General features: G+C 41.5%; 1 protein-coding gene across 3 annotated transcripts in view; it reads right to left on the minus strand.

Annotated features, from left to right (window-relative positions):
* Window positions 1–1,372: 1,372 nt before the first annotated feature.
* sh2d4a (SH2 domain containing 4A) overlaps window positions 1,373–26,209 on the minus strand; it is a 47,167-nt gene continuing 22,330 nt past the window's right edge. For all 3 annotated transcript variants that reach the window (XM_043674311.1, XM_043674312.1, XM_043674309.1), the window contains exons 6-10: window positions 22,844–22,991; window positions 10,734–10,935; window positions 6,501–6,631; window positions 5,178–5,398; window positions 1,373–2,007 (exon numbers count right to left, since the gene is read on the minus strand). In XM_043674311.1, coding sequence (XP_043530246.1) covers window positions 1,915–2,007; window positions 5,178–5,398; window positions 6,501–6,631; window positions 10,734–10,935; window positions 22,844–22,991 — 795 coding nt within the window. In that variant the 3' untranslated portion in view covers window positions 1,373–1,914. The remainder of the gene's footprint in view (window positions 2,008–5,177; window positions 5,399–6,500; window positions 6,632–10,733; window positions 10,936–22,843; window positions 22,992–26,209) is intronic.

Below are 26,209 nucleotides of genomic sequence, written 5' to 3' on the forward strand. Positions count from 1 at the left end.
ATGGAACAACCAGCAACAATGCCCTCACTGTGGATTGCATTTTATTGGACAACACCAAAGCAGATGCTGCAGAGAGGGTGCAGAAAGGTTGCTGGGATTGGAGGCTTTGAATTATAGGGAGAGGCTGAATAGGCTGGGGCTTTTCTTCCTGGAGCATTGGAGGTTGAGGGCTGATTGTGTAGAGGTTTATAAAATCATGAGGGGGATGGATAGGGTGAATAGCCAAGGTCTTTTTCCCTAGGGTGGGAGGTGGGAGTCCAAAACTAGAGGGCATAAGTTTAAGGGGGGGGGATTTTTTTTTAAACAAAAAAGGTCCTGAGGGGTAACATTTTAAACACAGAGGGTGTTGAGTGTATGGAATGAGCTGCCAGAGGAAGTGGTGGTGGTGGTTACAATGACAACATCTAAAAGGCATTCGGGTGGTTATAAGAATAGGAAGGGTTTAGTAGAATTGTGTGGTATAAATGGGATTGAGAGAGATTGGGATGTCTGGTCAGTGCAGACAAGTTGGACTGAAAGGTCTGTTTCCGTGCTGTATGACTACATGGCTAGGCCTTTTGTATCATTACAGGTATTAGAACTTCTTCAAGATCTTTTCATAGACTGAATTCAATTAAATAACCCAACTAGTGGTGACTTCCTTACTGGCTCTCAGTAAATCCAATTCATAAAAATGTATGAAACCAACATATTCTATTTAAGACTGGTCAAAAACAAGACCGTTGTGTGGTTGCTGTGCCTGTGAGCATTGGTATGTTGAATTTTAAAAAAAAAATCAAGTGGTCATTATTACACTTGTTCATTGTGTTTGGTATTTAATAAACAGTGGGACATTATATTCCGATTTGGATCGAATTGTAATCTGTCTACAACAATGGTTCTCAAACTGGACTCAATGGATGCCCTCCAAGGGGTTTGGGAACACAATTAGCCTTAAAAAAAAGTGAACAATCCAAGGGATTGCTAGATTGGCAGTAGTAAGAGTGAGACACTCTCCTGGTCAGCTGCTCTTGATTCTGAAGAGTGGTCTTGATCTGTAGCTTCTGGCTTCAATGTATTGGTTGTTCCAGGAAACATGAGCTAAGGAAATAGATGCAAGTGTGCACTTTGTAGCATAGTTGTCAAAGCTGAGCCAGTGTGTAGCCGCCAGACGTGTTCACCACTTCCTCTGTGCTCCTACTCTCCTTAATGCTGTGCTTGTGCTTTCTTGGTGATCTGCTGTACTGTCCAGTTTCTTGCTGTCCCCAAACTACCCTGTTGTGTTCCTCAGCTCTTATTTTCTCCAGGCACCTGCTCGAGGTAGACAGACTCTGTAGCAAGGAGCAGACATCGCACAGACAACAGCAATACTCGTCAGAAAGCAGATACTTACACAGACTCTGCTCTTTTCATCTCCTTTATTTTTAAAATCATCTGAATGTCACAGTTTATCATGGCAGTTGTCTGAAAATACATTTCTTCCATTACATATTGATTAAGAAGTGTACGTTGCTAATAGTAAGAGAATGGAATATTACAGATCAGCTTTACAATATATCCAGTATATATTAGTAAAATAAAAAAAAGGACTTGATAGCTTATAGACTTTGCACATTACCAAAAAGGATTCCTAACCTACAATATACAAAAATGTACCATAAAACCTTGTTAACAAATGCTATGTCCCTTCAAAGCAAAATAGTAACAGATATGACCCTGAATGCAAAATCATTTGTTCTTGAATAATTAGGTCAGGTTTAAATGAATAAATACTGTCCCACTTTGAATGCAATCAATATTCTTCTTGCATAGCAATAGCTTCTTAAGAGGTGTAATTCTTTGCTGGACCATAGTTACCTTGCTCAATTGTCCACTAAAGTGAACATTTCGAAGGGAGAGTTCATTGGACATGGCAGCATCTCAGTTTGGAGAGGCTCAGTTGAAGAGATGGGCATAGTCTGGTGGATCTCTGCACTGGCCACATGCTTCAAGTAAAAGCTCAGCACCTGCTAATGTGATTGGCTCCTCCTGTCAACAGGAAGGCTAAAGTTTAGGAAACAGAGCAGTTGTATATATTGTCCACATGAGGACAGTGTTTAGTAAATCAAACATATAAAGTACACACCTTTAAATATGGAATAGGTTTATTATTATTATTATTTCTTCACATCTTCCAAATCACTTGCCATGCAGTAACAAGGCTTATGGATGCTTTGATGTGGAAAATTCCTAATGTTTCCTGATGCCTTCTAAACTGCAGACACCAGAAAAAGCATCAAACCCAAACTTGCACTAAACCAGTGTTATCAATACACTGGCTGTGTCTGGAACGCGACATGTTGCTACGATCATATCTCTAGGTTTGATATGAAACATACTTAGCCAGCTGGAACAGTAGGAGGCTGAATTATAGGATACAGAGTCTGTAGGCTGGACTACATAATCTCCTGATTAGTGGATTTGAAGGTATGGGCCAATTTAACATTCCGTAGGCACATTCCGCTGCCCATGTGCCATTATATGGACAATTAATCATTGAATCCCTGCAGTGTGGAAGTAAGCCATTCAGCCCATCAAGTCCACACTGACCCTCCAAACAGCAGGTCACCCAGACCCAACCCCTCACCCTATCCCTGTAACCCTGCATTTCCCTAGGCCAATTCACCTAACCTGCACACCTTTGGACTGTGGGAGGATAACCAGAGCATCCAGCAGAAACGGGGAGAATTTCTGAGTGGAGTTTGCACACAGTCATCCAAGGGTGGAATCAAACCAGAGACCTAGTGCTGAGGCAGCAGTGCTAACCATGGAGTCCCCATGCCGCCCTAATACAGACATCTCATTCCACCAATTTACATAAGTCAGGAGCAAAATCAGGAGAAGGTAACCATTTGGGGCATAAGGTGAGTGGGAAAGCCACTGGAAGTTGGCAATGAGGCCAAGAATAGGAAGATATTGAAGAGGAGATAGGGAGAGGAAACGTTCTTGCCACAGGATGTAGGGAAGACCAACAAAAAAAGGAGCTGGGATGAGGGGGGCGGGGGCGGCAGAAATTGGACTGCATAAGACAAGCAGACAGTATACATTGATGTCATTTCCTAGCAATAAACTTCATACAGGAGGGGATAATGAGCAGAGCTGGATGAGATCACACTCCCTAGGCAAGGGTCAAATATTTATCTTCTCCGCTAACCCATCATATTACAAAATGATCCCCCCGTAGTGATCTTGAATTGGTATCTCCACTGCCAGCTGGGATTTCACTTTGCTTTACTGGTCACGGTAACTACTGGATTAATGCTAATCTACTTCAGATGGGCTTTAACTACTTTCAGAAGATTTGTTAAGCAACTCAGAAAATCAGTTAAATTTCAACCCAAACGTTGAGTGAGGTAAGTAATTCTGCGACTGACTCAGGTTGCAAAATGTGCTATGAAGTGCTCTCTGAAAGGCAACTTGAAGTGAGGTGCTAAAACTACAGCAAGGATAATTTTTTTTGTCATACCTTGACCAGCTTTAAAAAGATCTTTACTGCAAGGAATTGACCCAGATACTCCATGGGCAAGTTCTACTTCTACCTGTCTGCAATTGAATGTTTACTCATAACTTCAACGCTGGGAATTTTCAATGTAGCTGCTGGATCGGAGGGTGACTGATGAGCTGGCAGTCAGTGGCAGTATATTCAACCTCAATGATACATCGGGGAATTTTAAAGAAAACGTTCACATTTATGTAGCAAAAAGATACAAATAGCATTGAGACATAATACAGCTGAGGTTCTTGGATCAGTGCCAGTAATGATCTCTCTGGAATAGGGATCTCGGTTTCCCTTCCACCCGACAATAAAAAAAAACTTACTTCACTCACATGGTTACTGCAGTTTCTTTAAATCAAAAACTTCTGACATGTTACTGTCACTAGACTTTTCAGCAAGTCAAATTGAAACAAGTGCCAAACACAAAATTGAATGGAGGGTTTGACAGGGGGAGAGGCTGGGTATGCTGGGAGTTTTTTTCCCTGAAGCATAGGAGGTTGCGGGGTGATTTACAGATGTTTATAAATCATGAGAGGCATAGATAAGGCAAATGGCAGATGTTTTTTCCCTGGGGATTTCAAGACTAGGAGGCATCTTTTATATAAAAAAAAATGGTGAGAGGAGAAAGATTTAAAAAGACACAAGGGGCAATTTTTAAACATAAAAGTACACACGTGGCTTGCGTGTGGAATGAACATCCAGAGGAAGTGGTGATGTGAGTACAACTACAACATTTAAAAGACATTTGGATAAGTACATGAATAAGAAATGTTTGGAGGGATTTGGGCCAAGTCTAGGCAAGCGGGACTAGTTTAGTTTGGGATTCTGGTCGGCATGGACTGATTGGACTGAAGAATTCGTTTCCATGCTGTATGACTCTAATGAATGGGATCTCCTGCCAAAGCATTTCGCTATGGTGGAGGTGGGAGGCTAGAGGAAGCAACACACCCAGTGAACATCTCGACCTCTCTTAGCTAACAAGCTGAACTGTCAGCGCCATCGCAGTGGAGTTCACCACCTAACTCTCACAAATCGCGAGCAACATTCACCAGGAGCCAACCCAGAGCAGAGGCTCCTGATCAACTTATCACTGCTGTTCCTCAGTGGAGCCTGCCTCACCTTGAATAGACCAGAATAGCAGAGACCCCACCCACCCTCGCTTGCTACAGATCATATTTACCCACTGAGCCAGCATGGAGGAACCGTGCAGCTGCTCAAGAATCCCTCGAGTGACTTCTAGTGCAGAACTTTCCAAAGCATGGCTCTCAATCCCCCAGTGGGGCCACAAGCTGAATTATGGAGCTTGGAGGCACTAAAAGGTAGCCCTGAGCTCTGACAGAGGTCTAACAGCTGTGAATACCTTCTAAATTATCCTTTCCTAATTTATAACAGTGGGGCAGTCCTACTGACAGACCCTTGAGGACAGATCCCTGATACGTCCAGTGAGAAAAGTTGGTTGAGAGAACCCCACATTTGAGTAGCGCCCTGCTGTCTCAGCGGTCTGCCCACCTCCACTCCCACTGCTCTCGTCGCTCACATGACCTACACTCTGCAGTCACAACAACTTCAAATTGGGAGTCGCAACAAGAGGAGAGAAACAAAAAAGGAGGAAGAGAAACAAATCGGAGAAGCAATATTACAGGAGAATTCCTTTGTTGTTTACCTTGTGGTACTCCACCAAGTCTGCGAGTGTTGCATGCTGCAACTGGTCCACGCCAAAGAAGGTGTACGAGTCCTTCGATGAGTCAATCAGGAAGTGTTTGAACCCATCGCTGCTTCGATAACTCAGGCAATAACCAATTATACGCTCACTGATTCGGATCAAAAACCCACCAGCTCCTTTTTTCCCCAGAAGCTCCTCAGTCTCTTGCCTGGTGATAACTCCTACAAATAAATTCTCACAATCAGCGAAAATAAGCCAGCAGTTCCTCAGCTTAGGGATACTGATTCAAGACAAAGTAGAAAAAGAAAGTGGATTGATTTCAAAGCGCATGCTCTTTTGCAGGATTAGAAACAGGCACAGACCAGTGTTATCGGCAAGCCAGGTTAAGGGAATGGTTTTAAAATAAAAAGCAAATATAAAATCAATTTGAAGAAACCATTTGCAATGCTGGAAAGGCCTGTATTTCCGATGACAAAGATTTAAGAGGGCAAGTTAGGGACGTTTCATTTACGTAGTTTATTTATGCACCAAGTTATAAATATTTTCTAATCAAAGTGTCCAGAGATATTGATACACACTTCTGGAACACTGGAAGGTAAACCTGGGTCTGCTGGCCCAGAGATAAGGACAGTACCACTGCCCTACAAGATCCCAGTGAGTTATAGTCTAGAATGCACAGCCCAAAGGATGTGCAGCAGAATCAACCTCTCAAAAAGGAACTGGTAAGGAATAACATGCAGAGTGAAGAGCAAAGATTAGGGAAGTGGGAATAACTGAAGTGTTCCTCCAAAGAGCCAGTAATGTTGTGATGAGCTGAATGGCACCCACTTTGATGATTTAAGTGAAACTTATTCTCTTTGGAACAGAGAATGTGAAAGTTACAAAATTGATCCTGAAGACTTTTGTCCCCCATGGTGGTAAACTCCAATTCAAAATACTAATGTGAAAAGGTTAAGAAAACTCAGCACATTAAGTAGAATTATTCCAAAGCAAAAGGATTAAGATGATGGCTGAATAAGTTACTGTGAAAAGCTGATGCAGAAAGCAGTGACTGAGGTTTAGAGGAAAACAAAGAGATGGAGAGAAATAAAGCCAACAGCTGAACTTCTAACTCCATCCCATTAGAATAACAAACAATGAACCAAATGTGGGATCTGGTACCATTACTGGGATGTGTTAGCTGAGCTTTCCTACAGAAACCTGGGTAGGGGTGGAGGTAGCAGGGGAGGAGAAAGAAGATAAAAAGATAAAACAAGCGAACAACAAAAAAAAAAAGAGATCACACACCATAGTTAAATAAAACCAAACAAACCAACAGCTCACCATGAAACCAGGGTGCTATGACGTCACTGTCCTTCTCATAACCTGCTCGGAGTGGGATTTGTTGCTCTCTGAACCATCTGATGATTCTCTCATGGCTGTTTTCACTCGATTTCTGGGTTTGTACATCTCTTCTGTAATGGAAAAATAAACACTGCCATTAATTAAATCACAAGCAAAGGCACACTATTCTGTTGTGACTACACTTTGAAAGTGGCTGTAAGGCACTTGGGCCAACAAGGTCACGTAAGGTCGTATACTAATAAATGTCTTTCCTCCTTTCACTTTTGGTACACCTTTAAAGTGATGCAATCTGTGTTTGGAATGCATGTTTTTCTAATGACCAGGACTGCAAGGAATGTACACCACAAACAGGTAATTCCACCCAACCAACATTCCTTTCATCTACAAATAGGCCATTTTCTTTCACCGTTCTCAGAAATAACAAGGCTTTAGTTCGCAGTTTTGTTATTATCACAGAGGTGCTGGCATAGTGGTTATGTTGCTGGACTTGTAACCTGGAACCCCAGGCTCTAATCTTCCAGTGATATTGGCTCAAATCTTGGCTCAACAGATGGCAAAAATCTGAATTGAATAAAAATACTGAAAAGAAAACCAGCCTAATGGTGACATTTTTTTTTTTTTTAAGAAGAGTTCTTGAGAAGTTTGACTATGTTGTAAAAAAATCAATCAAATTCACTAATGTCCATAAAGGGAGGAAATCTGCCATCCTTACCTGCTGTGGTCTATATCCAACTACAGACCCATAGCAATGTGGGTGACTCACTGGTAATTAGAGATGGACAATAAATGTTGGCCCAGCCAGTAATATCCACATGCACTGAGTAGTCAATGAGTGTACCCTGATTAATTCATCATTGTGCTGGGGTCATGAATAGGAAAGGTTGAGAGGAAAATGGGCCAAGTGCTGGCAAATGGGACTGGATTAATTTAGGATATTTGGTTAGTATGGATGGGTTGAAGTGAAGGGTCTGTTTTCATGCTGTACATCTCTATGACTGCCACAATGGAAGTGAAATACAGTATACTGCTGGCAATTATCTTTCCCTCACCACCTCTGCTGCTGCTGCTCACCAATCTCTTCACTTCCACAAGGTACTTTTTCAGTTGAGTTAGCAGGTACAGTAGCAAAGTTGGGATAAAACTCCATGCTTTTAAACTATTTGGCTAAGACTGAACTTGGAGAAGCATTCTTAATTGATGGGGCACTTTGAAAGAAAAGTGACATCCAGCAACATATGACTCCAACATAAAGCGAGGTGGGAAAGCAATACTTGTGCCGTAGTTTATAGTCAAATAATTTGTTTGCAACAGATTTTCACAGCATATGGACATCATTAGCAAGGCCAGTGTTTGTTGCCTATCCGTCATTGAGAAGTTGGTCATGAACTACGTCTTTAATCCAATATTGTCCACGAGGTGTCGGTACACCTTCAAGTGAATGTTGGGAAGGGAATTCCAGGATTTTAGTCCAGTGATAGTGAAGGAACAGCAATATAGTTCAGAGAGCTCCTTGATAGGCAATAGCACGCTGGTACAAGAAATTTAACTCGATCACCATAATCTCATGGAGACGTTGTTCCTTTTCCAAAATCACTTTGCAAATGTTATCAGTATCTTCGATTTCCACTTACTTTTAAGCACAACATATAGTTCAACATAGACATTTTTCACAATTCTCTGATAAAGAAAGTGCACAACACTACTGGTCATCCATTTCAAAAGGGACAATGAGGTTTCTGTTGCAATTGACAGAATTCGTGGGTACTCTTCCATAATTTAGTAATCAGGCTCAATTTAGATTAGATTAGATTAGCATGGCCAATTCACCTGACCTGCACATCTTTGGACTATAGGAGTAAACTGGAGCAAACCCATGCAGACACGGGGTGAATGTGCAAACTCCACACGAACCTGGGACCCTGGTGCTGTGAGGCAGCAGTACTAACCACTGAGCCACCGTGCCACCCATTTAAGTAGCAGAGGTCACAGAATCCCTGCCCAAGAATAGATCAAGAACTTAAAACAGGCGAGTGAGGACTGCAGGTGCTGGAAATCAGAGTTAAGATTAGACTGGTGCTGGAAAAGCACAGCAGGTCAGGCCAAATCCGAGGAGGAGAATCAACGTTTCGGGCAAAAGCCCTTCATCAGGAAAGAACTTAAGCTATCAGACTTCCTCATACCTCCAGCCCGTTTAGTCAGTCAATTTTAGATGGAAATTTCAGACTGTTCTCCCGTGGCCTGCTCATTCCTGCCTCAAGTGGTTTCTTTGCTGGAGTAAAACTCAGAGGTTCACAGAAACACATTAGTTTGTTCAGTAGTACACACATTCAAAACCCTACCCCTTTCCTGACAAAAATGGATAAATAAGATTGGGGATGCAGTTTGTAATTGATCATCGCTTTATCTGTGCATAAAGGGCTGCACCTGTGCACTGCAGCAATTCAGGGAAAGCATGAACTAAAGCCCTCTGCTAGCCAAAATGGGGCTGTGAAATTTGAGGGCACAACTGTTTGCTTCATGTTTTCTGCTGTTTCTCTGACTGCTCCCTGACACACATCTGCACCGTTTGCCAGAAATTGGTGATTATTCATCGGCCTTCGAGATTTCCAAACATACCTAAACACGCGCTGCATTCCTTTCCACTGAACACACGGCTGCTTATCTTTACTCACTGAGTAAACAGCCCTGGAGTGCAAACACTCAGCATGCGGCCCTTTCCAATTTGTCCCAAGTGCAAAAGCTGCACTTAGATTTCACATGGGCACAAGAACTTCAAAGAGGTGCCCACAAACGCTAGTGACAACATGAAATAGTCAGCAGACCCAATGCACTTCTTGACTATGAACGGGTGACTGATATAGATGGCTATACTTGCACGTACACATGTAAACACACAGACATACTGGCATATTTTCAACTACGCAATTTGAAAGATAGGGGTGGCGGCTTTTAGTTAAATTGTAGAAGCAAGTCTCTCAGCTATTCACCTTAGGAAAACAGAGGGAAAATGAATAAAAGATTGAAGGGTAACTTTAAAATCTCATCCTTTTGTTTTTTTTAAAATCATTGTTTGGGGCCCAGTTGAACAAACCCTTTGGATCTTCAGGGTAGCACAGTGACTAAGTGGTTAGCACTGCTTCCTCAGCGCCAGGTAACCAGGTTTGATTCCAGCCTCGGGCGACTGTCTGTGTGGAGTTTGCACATTCTCCCACTGTTTGCGTGGGTTTCGTTGGGTGCTCCGGTTTCCTCTCACAATCCAAAGATGTGCAGGTTAGGTGAATTGGCCATGCCAAATTGCCCATAGTGTTAGGTGCATTAGTCAGAGGGAAATGGGTCTTGGGGGGCTTTGATTTTTTGAGGTATATTGAAAATTATAAATCACTCCACTAGCAACTATCCCTTCAGCTGCTAAGTCCTGGGATCCCCTCCCTAAACTGTTCACGTTTCTTTTCTCATTTAAAAAATAAAATTGGAAAAAACCCTACATCTGTGACCAAATTTCTGGTCATTTCTCAACCTCTCTCTGCTCGCCTCAGTCCTAAACTTTCACTGATAACTGTTGTGACGTGGATTAGGATGCCTTAATAATGTTACTACGTAACTTGCTATCCTTACACCAGTTTCTGTTGACTCTTAAGCATTCATGATCAAGAACGGCTGACTGTTACACTGCTGCATATTACACTCACCATGCCAAGAGGAAGTGCTCACCACTAACCTTGATCTACCCATACTGGACATGAACAAAAAAAATAAACTTCTCTGTACTTAAAATATTTTAAGAGCACTGAGGAAAAAAAAAGTTATTGGGCCAACTGACACACTCCTGTCTTTACTTTTCTGAATCACCACAGGAATAAGGTTGTATGAAGATGAACCACCACCATCATGCTTCAAACTATTACCAGTACAGAACAACCTCAATTATCTGAACAAGACGGGCGGGGAATATTTTGTTCGGATAGCTGAGAGTTCGGTTAACTAATTGTTTGGATAATGGATAGCGTTTTTACAGGACATTGAGATCTTGTTCGGATAATCCAAAATTCGGATAATTAATGTTTGAATAATCAAGGTTGTTCTGCATTGCACAAATTAAATACCCCACCAATTAAGTTGGGAACAACAAGACTTAGGGCGTGTGCATCAAAAGCACCGTTTGTAAGCAACATTCATAACAAATCAAACTTCACAGTTTCGTAAGCTGCTCACCTCACATTGCACTCTTTCCGATTAATTACATTTTTACGTGGGGGGACAGGAGGCTTCACTGGAGATGGAGTATTTTGGAAATTCTGCGTCATTGCAGACACTTTCCCCCTCTCAATCGCCTTCAGAGAGTGACGTTTGTAATCAGCCCGTGCCTGCTTCGCTATCGACCTCCGCCTTTCATCAGCTGCTTTGGATTTCCTTACTGCCGAAGGAAAATGTATTAAAAATGAGACTGGATTACAATGGTTCGTGTAGTACTCTAAAGATCTGTTGCTGTAAATTCTTAATCTCATACAGTCAGTTCTGCTATAGCACAGTAGTTCTGTTCTCGTACAATCCTGAGTGTTAAGAAAATCGTGTAATAGCAGTACCATTTAAACTTAGGGAACCAGAACTGCATTATAACCAAGACACACGTTAAAACTTCACACTTTAGAAAGTGTCCCCAATTCATCAATTGTTATTGCAAATTCCCGTCAATGAAACGCATGCTATAGAAGAACGACCTGTATCATGACTTTTGTTTAAATATCATGATTGAAGCTTTCCATAACACAAAAATAACGTTAGTACATGTGAATCTTTGAATATCAAGAGTTACAGTAGGCTAAAATTAAACCATGAGCAACAGGAGAGACAACACAAGTCCTAAACTATAATCAAATTTTAAAAATACACACACCCAAGGCTTTTAACAGAAACATTTGAGATACTCAAAACAGTTGTACACTTAAAAACAAAATGCTAAGAAAGCAGACAACCAAGCAACGCAACAGGTTTACCAAAGACCTTTCCCCTCTAAAAATCCAGATCGGCTAATTTTTAAAGAGGGTATTTAGAAGAGTACAACAGCTCATTCAAATCTAAAAAGCTGGAGAAACTCAGCAAGTCCAGCAGCAGCTGTGCAGAATCAAAATTAACATTTCAAGTCCAGTAAGACACACTTTCAAAATTGGTTCTATTTTGAAGGTCATACCAGACTTGACATTAACTCGATCTCTCTCTCCACAGAAGATGCCAAACTTGTGGTGTTTTGCCAGCATTTCCGTGCTTGGTTCAGATTTCCAACGTCCACAGCATTTTGCCTTAATTCAAATGCATATGCATTGGTTACATCCCAGCAGTTGTAGATATAGCTACTGCACTTTGAAGTGTTAGACTGAACTCACAGATAACCGAGCCTTGTTTAGATATTTAAAGGCAGTTCCGATAGTTGAAATCATATTTATTGATGCCCTGAGCATGTCGCAAAGTGTTTTAGAGCTAAATGAAGCGAATTGAAAAATTGTAAAAGAGGTCGCACAGACACTAAAGGCAGCAAGTAGCAGATAATGTTTCAATCATGTTGGTCAAGGGATGATTATTGGGTAGGACGATGTCATATAATTCTTTGAATAATGCCCCAAGATATTACATTCACCCAAGACAGCAAACAAGACCTCAGTTTTTATGTCGCATCTGAAAAATGGCACCTGACAGTGCAACACTCCATCAGTACTACAATGAGTTAGACAGCATACTGAATCAGAGATGTACAGCACAGAAACAGACCCTCCAATCCAGCTCATCGAAGCCAACCAGATATCATAAACTAACCTAGCCCCATTTTCCAGCACTTGGCTCATATCCCTGTAAACCCTTCCTATTCATGTACCCATCCAGATGGCTTTTAAATGTAATTGTACCAGCCTACATCACCTCCTCTGGCAGCTCATTCCATACACGCACCACCCTCTGCATGAAAAAGTTGACCCTTAGCTCCCTTTTATATCTTTCCCCTCTCACCCTAAAACAATGCCCTCTAGTTCTGGACTCCCCCACCCCAGAGAGAAGTCCTTGTCGATTTAGCCTATCCATGCTGCTCATGATTTTATAAAACTCCATAAGGTTTATAAATCCCTCAGCCTCCGACGCTCCAGGGAAAAATAACCCCAATTCTTTGGAGTGGAAGTTGAACCTAGGACTAGCTTTCCAAAAGGAAAGTGCATTATTATTACAGTGTGGAAACAGGCCCTTCGGCCCAACAAGTCCACACCAACCCGCCGAAGCGCAACCCACCCAGACCCATTCCCCTACATTTACCCCTTCACTTAACACTACGGGCAATTTAGCATGGCCAATTCACCTAACCTGCACATTTTTGGACTTCTGGGAGGAAACCGGAGCACCCGGAGACACGGGGAGAATGTGCAAATTCCACACAGTCGCCTGAGGTGGGAATTGAACCTGGGTCTCTGGCGCTGTGAGGCAGCAGTGCTAACCACTGTGCCACTTAGTCTAGTCTTAATTGTGGACTAAATTAGAAACAAGGCTGTTTTCCAACAAAGGACTGAGGAAAGACTGCTGTAGTTTTTAAAAAGTTGGTGATACTCATTGTGCTTTGTTAAAGTAATGGTGAAAGCTCTGGGGATTGTGTACAAAGAGAGATTGGGTCAGCTGCAGATTGCTGTTGGTTTAGGGAGTTGGGACCAGCTGTGGACGTCAAAGGTCATTTGCCCGATAACAGATTGTGGGCATATACAATATTGACAGAAGCCTTTGGACTGTTGAAAGGGAATATCTCTCTCCTGTTCTCCAGTAAAATACCTAAAACCTGAAAAACGTCAGTTCAGTTTCTCCACTAGGGTTGCTGCAAGCTGTTGCTTTTAGCAGTTGAGTCAAAAGACTTTATGAACTAGTTGTTCTGCAATTCCTTGGAAGAAATTAGAGAAGCTGAAAGGAAATTAAGGAGAAATATGTAGAGAGATGCAAATAATAGGGTTGTAATAGAAGGGGATTTTGATTTTCCAAACATTGACTAGGATTGCCATAGTGTCAAAAGTTTGGAAGGCGAGAAATTTGTTAAGTGTTCAAGAAAATTTTATCTAAATGTAAATGTTCCTCCTACAGAAGGAGGAAAGCTTGACCTTCTCTTGGGATGTAAGGCAGGGCAAGTGTTACTAGGGAAACATTTTGGGACTAGTGATCATAATTCTATTAATTTTAAAATAGTTTTGAAAAAGGATAAGCCTTCCATTAAAGTTAAATTTCTTAACTAGAGTAAGGCAAATTGTAATGGTTTGAGACAAGAACTTTCAAAAGTCGAGTGGAATAGACTGTAGAAAGAAAGGGAGGCAAGAGAACTCAGGAAATAAATATTGATGTTTTGTAAACAGTTCACATTACAGAAGAGGAAGAACTGGAAGTCTTAGAAAACATCAAAGTGGATAAATTTGGGTCTGGGTGGGTTACTCTTCGGAGTGTCGGAATGGAATTGTTGGCTGGAAGGGCCTGTTTCCACACTGTAGGGAATCTAATTGAACCTAAAATCTCCAGGACCTGATTAGGTGTATCCAGGATGTTGTGGGGCCTCTAGCAGAAATATGTGTGTCACCCAAATCCACCGGGTGAGGTACTGGAGGACTGGAGGGTGGATAATGTTGTGCCTTTAATTGGTGCGCCTGACATCGGTGGTGGACAAGTCGTTGGAGGCGATTCGGAAAGATAGGATTTACACGCATTTGGAGAGGGAAGGAATTATTAGGGATAGCATGGTTGCGTGAGAGAGAATGTGTGACTCTCAAACCTGATGGGTTACATCTCAAAAGACACAAACAGATTTGAGGGCAGAACAGTAGACATTATTTACTTGGACTTCAGTAAAGTTTTTGGATCAGGTTCTGCTTGGTAGACTAGTTAGGAAAATTAGACCATATGGGACTCAGCATGAACTTGCCAATTTGATACAAAACTGGCTTTACGGTAGGAGACAGAGGGTGGTGGTGGAGGTTGTTTTTCAGACTGGAGGCCTGTGACTAGCGATGTGATGCAAGGATCGGTACTAGATCCACATTTGTCATTTACATAAGGGATTTCAATTAGAATATAGGAAGCATGGTAAGTAAGTTTGCATATAACACCAAAATTGGTGGTATAATGGACAGTGAAGAATGTTATATCAGATTACAAAGGGATGTTAATCAACTGGGTCAATGGGCTGGGGAGTGACAGATGGAGTTTAATTTGGACAATGAGGGGTGTTGAACTTTGGTAAAACAAACAAGGACAGGACTTATACAATTAATGATAGGGACTTGGGCAGTGCTATAGAACAGAGAGACTAAAGAGTTCAAGCACATACTTCTTTGAAATTTGTGTCACATGTTAACAGGATGGTTAAGGCAGCATTTAGCGTGCTTGCCTTCATTCCGCAGCCCTTTGAGTATAGGAGTTGTGACGTCATGTTGAGATAATACAGGATGTTGGTGAGGCCTCTTTTGACATTGCGCGTGCAGTTCTGGTTGTCCTGTCATAGGAAGGATATTATTAAACTGGAGAGGGTTCAGAAAAGATAATCGCTAGTAACAGACTGTTGGAGTTATAAAAATAGGCTGTGATTTTTTTTCACTCGGGCATAGGAGGTTGAGGGGTGACCTTACTGAGGTTTAAAATCACGAGGGGCAGAGATAAGGTGAATGACAAAGGATGCGAGAGTTCAAAACTAGGGGGCATATTTTTTTAAGGTGAGCAGGGAAGGATTTATAAGGGACATGAGGGACAAATTCTTTTACACAGAGTGGTTAGTGTGGAATGAACTTCTGGAGGAAGTGGTGCATGCAGGTATAATTACAATATTTAAAAGACATTTGGATAGGTAAATCAATAGGAATGGTTTGGAGGGATATGGGCCAAATGCAGGCAAATGGGACTAGTTGGATCAAAGGGACTGCTTCCATGCTGCATGACTGTATATGAAAAGATCAGAGAACTGGACAAGAAATTGAAATTGATGGAGAAACTCAGCAGGTCTGGCAGCATCTGTGGGGTGAGAGCACGGTTGATGTTTCAAGTCCAGTGACTCTTCATTAGAGCTGTTCGTTGTAGGAATGGCTCATGACCAACAGTTCCGATGAAGAGTCACCGCACTCTACTTCAACTCTGCCTTCCTCCCACAGATACTGCCTGACTTACTAAGTTTCTCCAGCCATTTCTGCTTTTCTTTCAGATCGCCAGCATTTGTAGTTCCTGGTTTTATTATTAGAGAACTGAAAGACTTGGGAAACAAAAGGAACTTTCCATCAACTCCTAAAGCGTTGGTGCTATTCTACTACTCGGTGAAAGTGAGGACTGCAGATGCTGGAGTGCCAGAGTTGAAAAATGTGGCGCTGGAAAAACACAGCAGGCCAGGCAGCATCCGATTCTCCTGCTCCTCAGATGCTGCCTGGCCTGCTGCGTTTTTCCAGCACCCCATTTTTCAACTCTATTCTACTGCTTTCCTAGTTTTTGTCCTCTTCATCTGTATCAATCTTTTTTTGTCCGTTTGTATATCCATATGGGAAGTGGAAGAGGGTTAAGAAGAGGATTAGAGTTCTAACTAGTAGAGTGATACATTTATAGTTGTTTGTCTACAGTTACAATCTGTTTATGACAAATAGTAATTCTTGTTACATACAGATAACCTGTATCCTTCCAACAGGTAAATTAGGTACTTTGCTTAGCTTTTGTGACGACTCCGGGAATAATGGGGCTCGATTTCCAGTGTGCTGTCCTAGTGAGTCTCAGACACTGAGTAAAAGAATACAAAGACCATCTGGTTACGAGTCATGCACTTCCCCTTGCACCCTGCCTCTCAAATACTCGAGGCCACGGTGAAGTGACGATTAACCAAACATAATGCACATCATTTAAAAAATACATAATTGTGCAAGGAGATTCAGGGCTAGTCAGCTAATAGGTAACCATGGTAACGAGTTAGGAACAGAGCAAGCTTTGCTTCTACTAATTTGATTAACTTTCCATAATTGGAAAGCAACAAGGACATTTCACATTGTGGTCTTAAAACATTTCCATGAGCAATCAATGACAAGTCCCACTTTACTGCAGTATATTGAAAAGATAGCTACAGAATTCCAGGGTGGCTTCCCGGCAGGCAAATCCCAGGTTTGGGTGTCTGCCACATCACAACATTCAAATAAAAAAGGACAAGATTCGACAAGTGTTGCAAAGCTGAAAAAAAAATAAATTTTCTTGGTTTCAAAAACTTACCCAAGTCTGGTCCTGCTCTGAAATTGGATATTACAGAAAGGTAAAAATTGAAGTGGTTTCTCCCTATTTTACAACAACTGTTTTTAAATATACAGTCCATTCACTGTAAAAGGTCAGGGAGGGTGCTACAAAAGATTTTTCCTTTTCAGATAAGGAAGTTCCATTTAATGAATGGACATAGTAACTGCCACACAGTCTTTTAAAAATATCACCAGTTTATAAAGTCATTACAGGCATAGGATGAATAGCCAAGGTCTTTTCCAGGGTAAGGGAATCCAAAACTGCCGGGCCTAGGTTTAAGGTAGAGGGGAAAGAATGAAAAGGGATCGAAGAGGCAACTTTTTCACACAGAGGGTGGTGCGTGTATGGAATGAACTGCCAGAGGAAGTGATGGAGGTTGGTACAATTACAGAATTTAAAAGGCATCTGGATGGGTACACGAATAGGAAGGGTTTAGAGGGATAAGGGCCAAATGCTGGCAAATGGGACAAGATTAATTTAGGATATCTGTTGGCATGAATGAGTTGGACTGAAGGGTCTGTTTCAATGCTGTACACCTCTATGACTCGGAGATGCCACTGTAAGCAAAACTATGCTGGCCAAAAAGGAATACACTATTTTATACATAACAATGAAAAAGATGCAGGGTAAAAGGACAGGGAAACAACTTTTGTTTTTAATGTTGCTCACACATCAAGAACAGGACACTTGGCCATTAAAGTTTTCTTACATTAAGTTTCTGAATTTTCACTGCTGTTACCAAGAGATTTGAAATATCCTTGGAATGTGAAAGGTGCTTTCCAAATGAAAAAGTTCTCACACTAATCCTTCTAGGTTGTAACCTGGAGAGGGTGCATTACATTTGGTTTCAAGGAAGTCTATTTAACTTTTCCAAATAATAGAACTTTCTGCATGACTGCATCGCCACTAAAATGCAAACAAGAAATATCAATTTTTTTCCCAATCTAATGTCTCACTATAAAGAAACAGCTTCCTACAAATTTGAGTATGTTTGACAATCACAAAACATGCCCTGTTCAAAACAGGAGAGATTTAGAAAGCAAAGCTTTTTATTTTCCTCCCACAGAATGCTATGAACTTCAATGAATTGTAAACCCAGGCTTCTTTCAATCTCCACAAGCTTTGTGTCGTGACTCACAGCAGATGCACTATCACCCTGTGTACTTCCTGACCTACAGCAGCTCCTGATCAAGCAAAATGTCCACTTTAAAATTCTCTCCTTTTGTTTCATATCCATCCCTGCTCTCTCCCCTCCCTACAGGGAGAGGGTAGCTTCGGTGGGATGCTCTTCAGAGAGTTGGCGTGAACTCTACGGGATGAATGGCCTGCTTCCACACTGCAGAGGTGCTATGATCTCGAATATAAAACTGCGAAAAAAAAACTTTATTGTAAAGGGCTAGGTAGATTAGAACTCCATCTTTCTGGTGTCTAACAATTGCCAAGCTTCTTCAGACAAGGTTCAAGAGCTGCACAAGGTTACCCAGCTGAAAGTTAGAAGTCAGTCATTGCTCAGCTGTTTCCATCATCTTGTCCACAAGCAAAGTTATAAATATTGCCTTATCAAGGTGGTAGTTAGAATTCTGTCTCCTGCAGTAGAATGTTGCTGTTTAATGTTTTTAAAAAAATCCTTCCGATACCAGACATTGGTCAGGGACAAATGCCTGATGCCTTCCTTCTACACAACAAGGGGATTTGTCTGTGGAGCCAAGGTTACATCAGATGGAGGGACTGCGCAAACAGAGCCTTCCAATCTAACATTATAATTCAAGTACGCAAATTCAGTGGGTTTCTTTGAATCAGTAGCAGGATACAAATTCAACATATTCTTACTACAAAGAGCATGATTACTGAGCAGCATTCACATCTGGTCTTAGAGACTTTGGGAATTTCAAGCACTTTCCCTCAAGAAAATGCCAAACTCAGCACTGAGAGCCAGCCACTGCTGGAAAGCCACCAAATGAAGGAGAGGAACTTAGATCGACTGCTGCATTTGGTGAGACAGCAAGAATAGGACTTCAGTTGGAACAATACCACATCCATTCATGTCTCAGCAAACATAGAACACAGATCTCAGAATGGTGTACTGATGGCATGATCACAGAGACAGAACTGAAAATAAACTCAAGCAAAGCATTAGCTACTGGACAAATAGTTACCTCACCGATCAGGTACTAACACCTGAATCGGGAATCAATACTCTGGATATACTTCGTGTATATAGTTGGTGCCAACAGAATATCACCCCCTTTATATGTGGAGGAGGAACACAAAGTTCTTATTGCTACATGAGAAACCACTATCCACATTGGTCAAAGATGAAAAATGCCTATCAGACACAAGGGAAAGTATATCAACAGCTTTTGTATGCTCAAATAAGTCTTAAACCAGTTAGACAGACCTTGATGAGGCTCAGTAACAAAAATGAAACAAAAATCAAATAGTTTACAGAAATTTAGAGAACTGCAAAATTAACTCAGTTAAAAGGTCACCTTAAGGGGGAGGCCAGACAGACACACGATAGGTCACTGGTCCCTTATGGTTTGTACGGAGCCTTTGATTTACATGGAGAAGCAGACAGAGTTCAGAGTATGGCCAAACAATGGAAACAGCTCAGACTCTGATACAACACCCCTTCCACATTGCACTGCCTTCACCAGCCCGACTCACGAGGAGGTCCTCCGATCTGCCCATCTCACACTGCACAGGATGCCTAAAAGATCAGATCAGGAGCACGGGAACAGAACAGCAAACAAAATTTACAAGTAACTGACAGAAAACAATATAGGGGCTACAAAAAAAAACTATCCAAATACAAATGGCTGCAAAAAAAAAAAAACAAAAAAACAAAAACACTATGCAACCTGGCACCTTTTCTAAATCGAGATCTGGTGAACTGTAGAGGAACTTTGGCATTCCTGCCTTTTAAAAAAGGCATCATGTCGAGATAATGGTCACACCCAGCAGAGGGCTATACTATTTTTCTAAATTGAGCCAAGTCCGACCAACTTGGCCTGGTTCTTTTCCGATACTGTTATCTTACAGCCGAGTGCAGTACTGATAAAGAAGAACAGAGAACAAAGAAAATTTACAGCCCAGGCACAGGCCCTTCGGCCCTCCAAGCATGAGCCGATCCAAATCTACTGTCTAAACCTGTCGCCTACTTCCTAAGCATCTGTATCCCTCTGCTCCCCTCCTACTCATGCATCTGTCCAGACGCATCTTAAATGAATCTACCGTGCCTGCTTCTACCACCTCTGGTGGCAATGCGTTCCAAATGCCCACCACCCTCTGTGTGAAGTACTTGCTGCGTGTATCCCCCTTAAACTTTTCACCTCTCACCTTGAAAGTGTGACCTCTCATTACTGAATCCTTCACCCTGGGAAAAAGCTGGTCTTTATCCACCCTATCTATACCCTTCATGATTTTGTAAATCTCAAATCAGGTCCCCCCCTCAATCTCCTTTCTTTTAATGAAAATAAACCTAACCTACTCAACCTCACTTCATAGCTAGCACCTTCCATACCAGGCAACATCCTCGAAAACATTCTCTGCACCCTCTCCAAAGCATCTACATCCTTTTGGTAATGTGGTGAACAGAACTGTACACAATATTCTAAATGCAGCCGAACCAATGTCTCGTACAGTGTTAACATGGACTTGCGAGCTCTTATATTCCATACCCTGTCCAATGAAGGCAAGCATGTGACATGCCTTCTTGACCACTCTATCCGCCTGTGCAACAACCTTCAGGGTACAATGGACCTGCACTCCCAGATCTCTCTGCCCATCAACTTTTCCCAAGGCTCTTCCGTTCATTGTATAATTCGCTCTAGAATTAGTCTTGCCTAAATGTATCACCTCATATTTGTCTGGATTGAAAACCATCTGCCACTTTTCTGCCCAACTCTCCAGTCCATCTATATCCTCCTGTATTCTCTGACAGTCCCTTATGCTTTCTGCTACTCCACCAATTTTCGTGTCACCTCAAACTTGCTGATCATACCAACAGTGCCCTCTTCCAGATCGTTTATGTACATTACATTACAAACAACAGTGGCCCCAATACGGACCCCTGTGGAACACCACTGGTCACCTTTCTCCATTTCAGGGAACCCCCTTCAACTACCACTCTGTCTCCTGTTGCTCAACCAGTTCTTTATCCACCAGCTAGAACACCCTGCACACCATGTGACTTCACTTTCTCCATTAGTTTACCATGGGGAACCTTATCAAACAAATGCCCATGTGTACGACATCAACAGCCCTTCCTTCATCAACTTGGTCACCTCCTCGAAGAATGCTATTAAGTTGGTAAGGCATGATCTGCCCTGCACAAAACCATGTTGCCTATCACTGATAAGCCCATTCTTTTCTAAATATAAATAGATCCTATCCCTCAGTAATTTGTGAAGGAGCAGGGAATTTCTTTTTAATAGTTGCACTTCATTATAAATCTACCCTTTCCATGACACACACTCCAAATTGCTTACACTGCTGCTTGGGAATCCGCCTTCAAATTGGACATCAGTTCAGTGGGTCAGACGTCGGCACTGGTCTGGGTTCAGGCATTAGGAGATCTATGCTTTTTTTTTTCCAAAGCAGACCTGAGGCAGCTCAGGGATTCCCTCAAGGCAAGAGGCCTCGAGAGTCAATGGAGCAGCTGTAAATATTAGCTGGTAGATATCAACACAAATCAAGACGCTCAAACCAGTCAGAATATATGAAGACAAATTCCCCCAGTGGAATGTTTTCAAACCGACACGTTTACACTAGAATTCTCAATTCCCCCAACAACAATGCGGCACATGAGCGAGAACACCAATTACTAACATACTTGTACTTTTTTTTTTAAAAAAGGTTGCTACTGAAGTTGCATTTGCAGTTCCTTTCAGAAGACATGGGCTGTGACTTCATGCATCTTATGTTTCACGTGTTCGCCCTGATGCCCTGCCCAATATTTATGCCTCATATCAAGATCACAAAAACACATACCTGGTTGTGGGATCATGCTGTGCACAAACCAGCTGCTCTGTTTCCAACATCACAACAGTGAGTGACCTTCCAGAGTTAGCCACTGGTTGAAAACCTTTTTAAGGGCAGTGATGTGGCAAAAGACACTATGTAAATGCAAGTCTTTTGTTACTGTATTTGACTTTTTAACCCAAGGTTTTTCAGATATCTAGTACCAAACATTCTGAAAGCAACAGGGCCCTTTGCACATCCTTTGTTAAAATTTATTCTTGCATGAGATGTGGACATTGCTGGAGAAATCAACATTTGTTGCCTATTCGGAATTAGTTCAATGAACTAAAATAACCTACACCACCATTTCAAAGGAGAGTTACAGTCAGACATTACTGTGGGTCTGAATTCATATGTAGACCTGACAAGGCAAGGATGGCAAATTCCTTTCCCTAAAAAGGAGGGCAGTGAATCAGATGGGATTTATGACAATCAACATGGGCAGCACGGTGGCTCAGTGGTTAATGTTGCTGCCTCAGTGGTTAATGCTGCTGCCTCAGTGCTACGGATCCAGGTTTGATTCCATCCTTGGGGGTGTCTCTGTGTGAAGTTCACACATTTGCCCTGTGTCTGCATGAGTTTCCTCCCACAGTCCAAAGATGTGAAAGTTATGTGGATTGCCCATGTTAAATTGCCACTAGTGTCGAGAGATGTGCAAGTTAGGTGGAATTAGCCATGGGAAATGCCAGGTTACATGGCCCAGGGGCTGGGCTGCTCTTCAGAAGGTTGGTTTGGAACCTATGGGCCGATTGGCCTGCTTCCACACTGCAGGGATTCTACCAATGACAGCTATCATGGTCAACATCAGTGTGACTGGCTTTCCATTCTAGATTTGTTAATGGAATTCAATTTGCACCAGCTGCCATCTTTGGATTATGCCAGCATCTTCTTGCTTTATAATTCTGGAGGTTAGAGACCTCCATATAACATTAGTTCTCTTCTGCAGATAAATGTAACAAGGACAACGGAAGGCACTGTGAAATCACAAGTCAATGACAAGTAGGCTCATTGTTTGGAAAGACTGGAGTGTAATTTACACTTACAGCTCTCACGCCATTCAGGATCTTCCTTTTCATTCCTCTGCACCATCTCTTGAGCTTCCTTTAAGTTAATGTATAATTGCTGGGTCCTCTCTTCTTCCAGCCGTTTGATCTCTTCCTCTTGTCTCCTCCGTTCCTCCTCCTCTTTTTGCTTTATAAGAATCAATTAATTCCAGTAATTATTCAGAAAATTTATATTTAAAACTTAACGTTTAGAGGCAGGAATTAATTTTGACGAATTCCACTCAAGTTGGGGTGGGCAGTTCTTTGTGGTAAGAAACAGATGCATGATAAAGCAGCAACACTGTCCATGCATCCTCATGTCTATGCTATGCAAAAGTAAGCACGATCATAACTGAGATACGTTAAAATATAATATCCATTTGGGTTATATCTCAGGAGCTTCAGTGGGGGAGTCCAGAACTAGAGGGCATAGGTTTAGGGTGAGGGGGGAAAGATATGAGAGAGACCTAAGGGGCAACTTTTTCACACAGAGGATGGTACGTATAAGGAGTGAGCTGCCAGAGGAAGTGGTGGAGGCTAGTACAATTGCAACATTTAAAAGGCAACTGGATGGGTATATGAATAGGAAGGGTTTGGAGGGATATGGGGCGGGTGCTGGTAAGTGAGACTAGATTGGGATGGGATATCTGGTCGTATGGACGGGTTGGACCGAAGGGTCTGTTTCCGTGCTGTACATCTCTTTGACTCATTGTTTAGATATTCTTACTTTGCAAAGAATACAATTCTAGCCACTAAGAGCACATTAGCATTCCATCCTACTTCTCAAGTAACTATGTATGGAACTGAAAGGGTAAGAAAACAAAGAAGTGCTGCACAGGAGATCTGTAACATTTAATTGTTCTGCGCAAAAGAATTTGTTGACGCAATTTGACTGAAGGACTTCTACAAGTATAGACCTGCTGATCCAGAGAACAACACAGATGTTAGCTGAAACTTAAGGTTTCTATTCAGATTTCGCTCTCATAACAGCAAAGAAGAGTGAGAAGGTTTCAAAGCCATATAAAAACTAGTTTCGGATATACTCGTTAATAAATAAAAATGATGGCCCACGTGTGCTGGTATGTGTATTGTTAAATTGAAATGCCGTCTGGACCACATAGGAAAATCTTGCTAAACACAAACATGTGTGTTGGAATTGCCCAGAAAGTTTTACTCTCCAATGGATGGATTGCCTATTCTCTACAAACATGTCCAACACGAAACTCTGTCTGAGACTTGGACCAGATACAATGGACTTAGCAATACAGTTGCCTTGGAGTTGTTCCACTGGTTAGTGACTGGGCTAACTCAGTCTTGCCAAATCTCCCCCCTCCCTCACACCCTATCAACCTAAGAATTACTCATCCATGCACCAAAAGACGCAAAAAAAAATAAAAGCAGAATCTGACCTACATATCTAATGTTGAATTATTTCTTTACCCTCAACCTTGACACTCCCTCCAGCTCTTGCTTGCTTGGTTCCCAAAGTAAACAAACTGAAGGGGGGTCAATATTTACAGTAGCTACACTGGGGAATAATGACTCATGTTGTGTACTTCTAGAGTCTGAGCAAAGGTATGCCATTTCACACAAGTTTTAACACTGACCAATTTTGTATAAGTTTCCTGGTTCATTTGAGTGCCAAATCAACTGAAGGTGGGGAGAGTGGAACTGATAGAGAAGTGACTATGTGGCATGTGACACGTACTCAAGACTAAAAAGAAAATTAAATATGCATCCCATTTCAACAAGCAATTGTAAAAATTGCATCTATTGAACTGCTATTCTGATCATCTTGGTTTAAGGATGCATGGGATTTCGTTCACCTTTGATTATAATGGGGTTATAGGGGACAAAAAGAGCCTTTGAGCTTTTATTCACTTTATGTTTAGGTTGTGGAGAAGTTAAAGCGATGAGATTCAAGACCCATGGTCTGAGAAGATAGTTCTTAACGCTTGCGACAAAGCTCGTCCTTTTTCTTCTAAAAGCTGTTCCTTGGCTCAAGGATACTGTGTCCTTGATTTTTTTTCCCCCCAGAGGAGTAATAAGCCAAGCCCGGCTCCGATCAGACTGGTTTGGTACAGAGATGAAAAGGAGTTTGAGAGGCCTTTTGTTTATATGTAAACAGATGAGACTTCAGGCCAAAGTGGTCATGTTTCCGAAGTGACCTGGAGAATGAAAGGGGAGTGGTCAGCTTGAGCTGAGCAGTTTCGTCCAGTCCAGAACTGCTTGGGAGTTCAACAGTGAGCTGTGTGGAAACTCTCTCTTCTGCCCTTCTCACTTCAACCTGCAAGCATTTGACCCGTTTTTGTACGGTGTTTTAAAGGGGGTTTGCTTATTGGGACTGCTGTGTATATTTGGAACAGCATACTTAAGTCTAGTTTGGATAGACTGAGCTTTGTAGGGGTTCTTTATTCTGTTCTTAGTGTTTAATTGTGTAATTTTGTGAATACATTTTTATCTGTTTTAAACCTGGTAGTCAACCTCTCTAACTTAATCCGGGTAATTTTCATTGTACACTTACTGAAACAAATAGCAAAGTTATGGTCTGGGCTGCCTGCTTTAGAATGTTTTGTGTGGTCTGGCCTAGTCCATAACACACTCATCTGGTGAAAGATTAGTCATTTGGTTGTATGCTGATAAGCAAACATGCATTTTGATCCAATTTAGACACAAATAAAAATAGCTAGCAAGCTTATCAAAGCAAGAGCCTAAAATAAGACGACGCAAACTTACCACTGAATTGAAATATATTATTAATCTGTTACAACAGAACAGGCAGTAAACAAAATTTGAGAGCAAATTTCATGCAAGGTTAAAATTAAATTAAAATAATTGTAAAGTAGATAATTTTTAATCACTTTGGAGGTTGAGTTAATAGAAACATTTTTATTGAACAGACATTAACAAATGGAGCCAACAATATACAGTGGATCTCAACTGCAGGAAAAAAAAGGAAGTGATGTCTCGTCTTATATTTTTGGATGAGCATTTGAGAATCAAGGGTCTAAATAGATGCTATACAAATTACTAATTCATTAATAAAATTGGAAACAAATTGCTAAATGCAAGCTCCCTTTCAGAATGCAAATATATGAAACATTTTTGGGATTCATATATATTTAATATTCCATTTCCTGGAATAAAGTATATTTTTTCCAAACACCTTTCTGAATATCCACATTATTGAAAGTGAACTGGAGGTTTTGTCCAAACAACATCCTCAGTTTAGGAATTATTACACACTTCAAGAGAAACATGTTTTGACACATTAGCAAGAGGTTATTACTGTTGTCGAGGCCTAGACTCAGGCCTCACTTCCTGTTTGGCCTCCATAACTAGTTGTAAAGCTACAAATCAGATTAA

This window comes from Chiloscyllium plagiosum, chromosome 32 (genome assembly GCF_004010195.1).
Source record: "Chiloscyllium plagiosum isolate BGI_BamShark_2017 chromosome 32, ASM401019v2, whole genome shotgun sequence".
NCBI lineage: Eukaryota > Metazoa > Chordata > Chondrichthyes > Orectolobiformes > Hemiscylliidae > Chiloscyllium > Chiloscyllium plagiosum.